We start from the raw sequence: 8,897 nt of genomic DNA on the forward strand, positions 1-8,897 counted from the left end.
AGCATCAGGGTCTTTTCCAATGAGTATGCTCTTCACAACAAGTGTCCAAAGTATTGGAGCTTCAGCTTCAGCATTCAGTGCTTCTAATGAATATTCAGGGTTGATTTCCTTTAGAATTGACTGGCTGGATCTCCTTGAAGTCCAAGGGATTCTCAAAAGTCTTCTCCAGAACCAGAATTCAAAAGCACCATTTCTTCAGCACCCAGACTTCTTTATGGTCTAATTCTCACATCTGTGCATGACTACTGGAAAGTATTTATTTTGATATGTTCTCTCATCTTCTTCACCAGGTTATAGTTAAGGGGTATGAGAATTACATGTTTTATTCAGTTTGAAATTTAGTCTCATCTAAAATACTAGATGCTTAAATTTTTTCTCATTCTCTTAATATGTCAAGATGAACAAATTTTTAAATCTTCCATTCCTCTTTTCCTTTCCAAGATAACCTCTGGATGTAGATTGGATAGATACAGACGACTCTACAGAGGAGAGTTTACAATCTCTTGGATCCTAGTGTGTGTGGACAAGTCTATCCTTTATCTGAGTGTTGCCCGTATGCTTGTTTGCTACAAGTCTGTTTTTGATATGTATCATGGGAGTGTCTCTCTAAGCTTGGGTTCAGTAAAATGACAGGCCCTTATAAAAGCTTCTTCTCTAGTGCTCAAGACAACTCTTGGTCTCCTGTGACTCACTGTGGTCCTGGTACAAAGGGTGTACTTGACCAACTTTACCCTCATTGAATCGTTCCCTCTGGTGAGCTTTAAATTCAGACTCTCAACCACTTCTGGGTTCTGTCTCAAGAATCCCTCAATATAGATAAATCAAAGCAGTTCTTAGAACATTTTAGTCTGTAATAGCTGCCAATTCCCTGAAAAATGATGAAAGTGAGATTTTGTTTTTGAAAAATCACCTCTTAATTTACCAAAACGTTAAAATGTACCTTACCTATCATTTCTGAAATAATGATATTTTTAGCTGTATATAACAGTTCAGTTCTGTCACTCAGTTGTGTCCGACTCCTTGCGACCCCATGGACTGCAGGACCCCAGGTTTGCTGAAACTCATGTCCATTGAGTCGGTGATGCCATCCAACCATCTCATCCTCTGCCGTCCCCTTCTCCTCCTGCCTTCAATCTTTCCTAGTATCAGGGTCTCTTCAAATGAGTCAGTTCTTCACATCAGGTGGCCAAAGTATTGGAGTTTCAGGTTCAGCATCAGTCCTTCCAATGAATATTCAGGACTAATTTCCTTTAGGATGGACTGGTTGGATTCCCATGCAGTCCAAGGGACTCGCAACAACCTTCTCCAACAACACAGTTCAAAAGCATCAGTTCTTTGGAATTCAGCTTTCTTTATAGTCCAACTCTCACATCCATACATGACTACTAGAAAAACCATAGCTTTGACTAGACAGACCTTTGTTGGCGAAATAATGTCTCTGCTTTTTAATATTCTGTCTAGGTTGGTCATAACTTTTCTTCCAAGGAGCAAGCATCTTTTAATTTCATGGCTGCAGTCACCATCTACAGTGATTTTGGAGCCCAAAAAATAAAATTTGTCACTGTTTCCAATGTTTCCCCATATATTTGCCATGAAGTGATGGGACCAGATGCCATGATCTTACTTTTCTGAATGTTGAGTTTTTAAGCCAATTTTTTCACTCTCCTTTTTCACTTTCATCAAGAGGCTCTTTAGTTCTTCTTCGTTTTCTGCCATAAGGGTGGTGTCATCTGCATATCTGAGGTTATTGATATTTCTTCTGGCAATCTTGATTCCAGCTTGTGCTTCCTCCAGCCCAGTGTTTCTCATGATGTACTCTGCATATAAGTTAAATAAGCAGGGTGGTGACAACATACAGCCTTGATGTACTCCTTTTCCTATTTGGAACCAGTCTGTTGTTCCACGTCTAGTTCTAACTGTTGCTTCCTGACCTCCACACAGACTTCTCAAGAGGCAGGTCAGGTGGTCTAGTATTCCCATATCTTTCAGAATTTTCCAGTTTGTTGTGGTCCACGCAGTCAAAGGCTTTGGCATAGTCAATAAAGCAGAAGTAGATGTTTTTCTGGAACTCTCTTGCTTTTTCGATGATCCAACAGTTGGCAATTTGATTTCTGGTTCCTCTGCCTTTCCAAAATCCAGCTTGAACATTTTGACGTTCACGGTTCACGTACTGTTGAAGCCTGGCTTGGAGAATTTTTGAGCATTACTTTACTAGTGTGTGAGATGAGTACAATTGTGTGGTAGTTTGAGCATTCTTTGGCATTGCCTTTAGCTAGGATTGGAATGAAAACATGCTGCCCTTATTGGGCATTTGTATGCAAGTTTCACACATTCACCATATTTAATATGGTAAATTTGTTCACATCCACCCTTTATCCTCACACTTCGCTGGTTGCTTTCCTATGGTGACTTTAGGTTTGGCCACAAGACTTGCTTTAGTCAATGGGTAATAGCAAAACTGACACAGTTTGACAAATGTGATATGACAATGAATGGGAAAAGCACATGCCCATTGGTGTGCAACTTCCTACATCTCTGTAACTCTGCCTTTATGTGAATACCGGCCTAGACTGCTGAGGGGTGAGAAACCTTGTAGAGATCACAATCATGACAGCTGTCACAGCCAAGGACATTATAAAACAGACAGCCCACAGCCAGACAGCCAACTACTGAAAGACAGATAAATTAGTCCAGGTGAGATCAACCAAGCTGGTCCCAGACTAGAACTAGCCAGCAGAAGCCAGCCTAAATCACCATTCCACAAAATTGTGAAATAAAAGATTATATTTTAAACCATTCGCTTTCGAGTAAGTTTTATTGCAGCAAAGGCTAATTGTATTCCACACATGACTTACACTGTTTAAATTTTTCTTCATCAAAACAACTTTGTGTTCAAATATACACTTTATTTTTACGCTAAGCAAATTTTAGAAATTCTATTATATTTAGAATTTGCTAACACTTACCTTTAAGCATTGAAGAATTGATGGTTTTCAACTGTGGTGCTGGAGAAAACTCTTGAGAGTCCCTTGGACTGCAAGGAAATCAAAACAGTCAATCCTAAAGGAAATCAGTCCTGAATAGTCATTGGAATGACTGATGCTGAAGCTCCAATACTTTGGCCATCTGATGTGGAGAGCTGACTCACTGGAAAAGACCCTGATCCTGGCAAAGACTGAAGGCAGGAGAAGAAGGGGATGACAAATATGGTTGGATGGCATCACCAACTCAACAGGCATGAGTTTGAGCAGGCTCTGGGAGTTGGCAATAGCAGGGTGGCCTGGAGTGCTGCAGTCCATGGGGTTGCAAAGAGTTGGACATGACTGAGTAACTGAACTGAATTGAACTGAACCTTTCTCCCCATCACTGGTGTGAGGATGGGAGAGGGGAAAGCAGAGACATATAAAAGAATAACTTAAGAATGACTATTAGGAGAAAAAGTTGTAATACATATCAATATGGTACCATTAGATGCAATTTTATTATAGTATATACACATACACACAAACTGTTTTGAGTGGGGTTCAAGAGTATTGTAGCACAAAAACGGTGATAATCCTTCTGTTACAAAACTAACGATCTGTTTCTGGAAAACCATATGATTGTTTGTCATCCTTTCATTACCAGAAAGACATAAGCTAGAATGAGTTCAAATAATGGTGAAGGCTTGGAATCATTGACTTATTTACTAAAGAAGCTAAATACTTATTGATTGTCTAAATGATAATGGAGAAAGAAAACAATAACGATTCATGGATGCTTGACATGGATGAGAGCAGCTATATCCTGCCTGCCATTAAAACTGAACTAGAGCCCTAAAGGTCATTTTTGTGGAGAGGATTTTAAAATAAAGAAAAATCTTCTTGTCCATCTCATTTCAAATGCCAGAGGCCTACATAAAAATAATTGGTAGTTAAAAGTAGTACCAAATCTAAAAATATAGGAATTCCTTCCAGAAAAGAAATTTTGTAAGCAAGCATTATATAATGACATAAAGCAATGCATGGTACATAGCAGGCACACTCAAGAGTCACTACAACTATGACAAACACTACAGCTGCCTTTATTGTCTCTCCTCCTCCTCTTCCTCTATCTAGTACTACTATTTTTGCTGGAAACTTTTCACCTTAACTTAAAAGTCCCCATTGAATAACAAATTGCACCATCTCTATGACTTGTGATCTTTTCCCTCAGTTACTATTTCTCTTCTCTGTTCTCATAGGTATAACTCATTCAGGTTCACCAATTATATAATTTTGAACTGTAAGTGATCTTAAATATCATGTAACTTAAAGCCCTTTTGCAAAGAATCAGGGCACTAGAATGAAAGATTTAGAACTTGTGTCTGTCATTCCATTGTGTGACTTCAGGCAAGATACTAAATTTGTCACAACTTTTTTTGTTGTAACCACACGTTCCAGGAAACAAACTCACACAAAGACAATGCAGATAGTGGAGTACAGTTTATTACACCGGCAGGCCCAAGGCAAAATCTCCTCTTAGCCAAGGACCCCAACCAGTTTTTGTGAAAACCTTATATACTCTAAGTGTATGTGCTCAAACCCACCTCCTCAAATTCTCTGAAACTAGTCTGAACAAAGGAAAAGAAAGATATAATCAAAGTTAACCCGTGATCGTATGCATTCATATGCCTTAAACCTGTGATTCATATGCCTTAAGCCTAGGTAGTTAACAGTGGACAATTATCAATAGGCCTGTGGTCATATCCCAATAAGCATAATAGAATTTATGATTCTATTCGGTTACACAGGTAATTAGGGTATTCTTTTAGGCACAGAGAGTCTAGGTACAAGCCCTGGGGCTCTTCCGTCCAGGGGGGTCTGGTTTTCCAGTTGGTATGTTGTTTCCATAGATACTGGGCATATAGCTCAAAGTCCAGAGTCTGGCCCAAGATGGAGTCCTGCTTTCAAGATGCAGCCTATTCTGTTTCCTCCTTCACTTTGTCTATAACATGAAAAAATAACAACATTTACATCTGACTACCATTATTTCAGAATGCGAGTAAAACATGTACTTGTTTTTTCCCAAGAAGGAAATTAGGCAGCCTCAAAGTGATTCCTTCTTTACCAAGACCTTCCCCTAAAAGACCTAAAATTCCTATCTCCTTTCACTTTCCTCTTTTGAATTCAGACTCTTAAAACATTTCTCTCTCAATTTCTATTCTTTGCTGTCCTCTTCTAGAATTGCTCTTTTATAGTTACCTAAGTGATTTAAGTTCAGCTCAATTTCTTTTGATGAATTTGATAGCTTCATATTGAGTACTTGCTCTACACAGAGAATTGTATGAGGTTTCCAAGTAGGTAAATTATATGCCATTATTCTTGAAGTGTTTTCACCATCTTCCAGTTATAGAGACAGACTGCTAGTAACTCATGTGAAGCACACAATCAAATCACCAATAGTGACTGAATTATGAAATCTAGTGGAAAATTTTTATGCTAGCATCTTGTTTCTTAAGCATCATTTTACTATGTGCTGATGAGAACATAGTACGACTATAATATACTAAAAATGAGCCACATGAAGTTAGCTAATCATGAGGAAACAGCAGAAAAACCCAAATGATGAGACATTTTACAAATAGTATCCTTTAATATCCATATATATACAGGTTGTGAAAGTCACAGAATGACAAAGGAAATATTTTACATTGAAGGAGACTAAAGATATATGGCAAAAGGTGATGTTTGATCTTGAACTGGATTTTATTTTCCTGTAAAGAGCACATAGAATTGGCTATCAAAATCCTTACTGGCCTCTGGATGAAGCATGTAAAGAAGTTTTGTTTTGTACTCTTTTCATGCAACTCTTCTGTAAGTTTAAAATTGTTTCAAAATAAATAGAATAATTGAGTTGGTATATCTTAAGTACTTAAAAGAATGATTGAGTCACAGTATATACTGCCTAATATCTGCAAAGAGAACAGTGAAAGGAGATTACTTGGGATATGGAAGAAGGGGAAGAGGATGAAGAGCCTTTAATATTGCTCTAAAGAGACTCTGTTGGAGTTTGTTGGAAGATGGGGGAAAACACACTCATTATATACAATTTTTAACTATTGCTGTTGTGACTGTAAAGAGCCCCTGATTTTATCCACTTCACTTTACTGCCTTTATACCAGCTCAAGAAAGGTCACTTGCTGTTCCCCAGTATACCATGGTATCCAATGCTTCATGATTTACATGTGATTTTCCTTAAGTGGAATATCTTTTCCCTTGTGGTCTATCTGGAAAAGTTTTCTACTCATCATTTAAGACAGCTTATTCATCGTCTATGCTCTCACTCCACAGTGTAATCACCTCTGCTGTTACACTGATATCACTGTTTTATAAGTAACTGTTTCAGAAGCTTTTTCTTTTCTTAAATTCGAATTCCTTGAGAGCAGAAACTAGAGTGTCTTATTTTATTTTCCCATCTAAAGAACATATCTTGACTTACACCACATAATTTATGCTCGATTAGGGCTTTTATTTACATTGTTAATGAATGCAGCTGCTTGGTGTGCCAACACAATAAAATGTGGTATAAATAGTTCAAGTTGTTGAGTAAAGAGAGCCTGGAATTAGATGCCAGCTCCACCATTTGCTAGCTATGAACCCATTGGGAAGTTATAATACCTCAAAGGCATGATTTGTTCATTTGCAGAATGCTAATAATAATGCCTGCTTTATCAAGTTGCTGCATTTAATGTAAGTATCTAACTTATGTAAAATTTCTACGTACCTTTTTCGGGCTATGTAGCTCTACATTGAGAAGTTCTTACTGATTGTTGGTATCTTAAGATTTTCCCAACTAGATTTCATCAAACTTAAACATGTCCAGTGATAGTTTTGAGGGGAAATTACATGATATCCCATATCACACTAAAAGATATTTTTGGGTGTTAATGTAAAACACATTTAGGGACTTTCCTGGCAGTCCAGTGGTTAAGACTTTGCCTTCCAATGCAGGGAGTGTGGGTTTAATCTCTGGTCAGGGAGTGACCATACCACATGCCTCATGGCCAAAAAACAAAAACATAAAAAACAAGAAGCAATATTATTAAAAATTCAATAGACTTTAAAAATGGTCCACATTAAAAAAAAAAAAAAAAAAAACCTTAAAAAAACACATTTAACCTTAATTTTCTAGCTAAGAAGTGTTTCTCCCTTCTCAAAATGTTGAATTGGGATTTCAAAAAGTTAATCTTACTATAAAACATAAGAGAAACTTTTATTTTATTTAAATAATTTAAAATTTAACTCAACATATAAATTCCTTATCCAAACCCAGACTGTCTACTTGATTTCGATTCTTTTGGTAAGCACAATTTTACTTTATTTCCCTTAGTTCCTTGTGATGTCTCACGAAGATGTTAATCTATAACTGAGCTAAATTACTGCTTAACCTAAACTCTAAGACATGTGAATGAAGTTTTCTCCAAAAAAGAATATTTTAATCTCCAGAGCTCCACATTTATAAATAAAGACTATTGTGTGTCCATCAAACAAGGTGATGTGTAGACATGGAGCAGAGGCAGTTTTCTATGAAGTGCAATGGTTATGTAAAAGGCATAAGTTACATGTAATTTTATGTCATGTACTCATCTCGTTTAGCTTCTTTAGTAAAGGAGTTTGTCAAAGAACACTACCTCCATTTCTAACTGTAGATTATGGTATTGCTGGAAATGCCATATAGAAATGCCATCATGCGTGAAAGTCTTAACCTTATGATTTAATTTCAGCTTACATGTAAAAATAATAAGTGTAATAGTGTACAAGAAAACTAAATAATGTAACCTCATCTTTATATTCAATCTCTAGATTACCTTTGCAAAGATTCCATACCCAGAATGAATAAGGAAATATATATATTTTTAAGTCCATAACATATTTGTAACTGACATCAAGGTTGAGTTGCACTATAAAAGAAAACAATAGACTTTGAAATAAAACAGGAATCAGTTTAAATATTGACCTTACAATGGCAATCCTCACATTACAGTGGTTAAATATGTGGGCTTGAGAGTGAAACTGCCTAGATTTGAATTTTGGCTGTGTCACTTATTAACTGTGTGACCTATATCCAATTACATAATCTTTCTTACCCTCAGTTTTTCCAACTATAATAATGGTACCCATGTCATAGTATTGCACATGAAAACACACATATAGAAGGCACAGAAGAGCTCTTTGGTCTCAGCGGCAGAAGCAAGATGACGAAGGGAACATCATCGTTTGGAAAGCGTCGGAATAAGATGCACACGCTGTGCCGCCGCTGTGGCTCTAAGGCCTACCACCTTCAGAAGTCGACCTGCGGCAAGTGTGGCTACCCTGCCAAGCGAAAGAGAAAGTATAATTGGAGTGCTAAAGCTAAAAGACGAAAAACCACCGGGACTGGTCGAATGCGGCACCTAAAAACTGTATACCGCAGATTCAGGCATGGATTCCGTGAAGGAACAACACCTAAACCCAAGCGAGCGGCTGTTGCAGCGTCCAGTTCATCTTAAGGATTTCAACGATCAGTCGTGCAATAAACGTTCTGGCTTTTTAAAAAAAAAAAAAAAAGGCACAGAAGAATGTCTGGCACTTAGCATTCAATAAATATTAGCTAGTAGGGCTGATTAATATTTAACTGAGCTGTAGGACCTCAGCAAATTGAGTTAATTTTTGTAGTGTTCATGTTACAATGGAGATAATATCCTTGCACGATCTGTATGAGGATTGAATGAGAACATATTTTTATACCTAGCCTATAGTAGTAGATACATATAGGTGCTGTTATAATTAGCATTAGTATTCTGGAGATCTACACATAATTCCTATCTTAAGTCATGACCTACTTAATCCAGGTTCTCAAACTTGGATGGAAAAATCAACACAGAAGTTTACAACTAA

The 8,897-nt window shown here is 37.2% G+C and overlaps 1 protein-coding gene across 1 annotated transcript; it reads left to right on the forward strand.

The window, feature by feature from the left end:
• The first annotated feature begins 8,215 nt into the window (after positions 1-8,215).
• LOC145516524 (large ribosomal subunit protein eL37-like) lies at positions 8,216-8,522 on the forward strand. The gene has a single exon (XM_081517753.1). The coding sequence runs from the start codon at positions 8,216-8,218 to the stop codon at positions 8,507-8,509; it is 294 nt and encodes a 97-aa protein (XP_081373879.1). The 3' UTR covers positions 8,510-8,522.
• Positions 8,523-8,897: the final 375 nt, after the last annotated feature.

The sequence above is a fragment of the Giraffa tippelskirchi genome, chromosome 8 (genome assembly GCF_054371585.1).
Source record: "Giraffa tippelskirchi isolate mGirTip1 chromosome 8, T2T-mGirTip1v1.2.pri, whole genome shotgun sequence".
In the NCBI taxonomy this organism is placed as follows: Eukaryota; Metazoa; Chordata; class Mammalia; order Artiodactyla; family Giraffidae; genus Giraffa; species Giraffa tippelskirchi.

Excerpts from the sequence above, each read along its gene's own strand:
- LOC145516524 (XM_081517753.1), top strand. The coding sequence starts at position 8,216 with ATGACGAAGGGAACATCATCGTTTGGAAAGCGTCGGAATAAGATGCAC.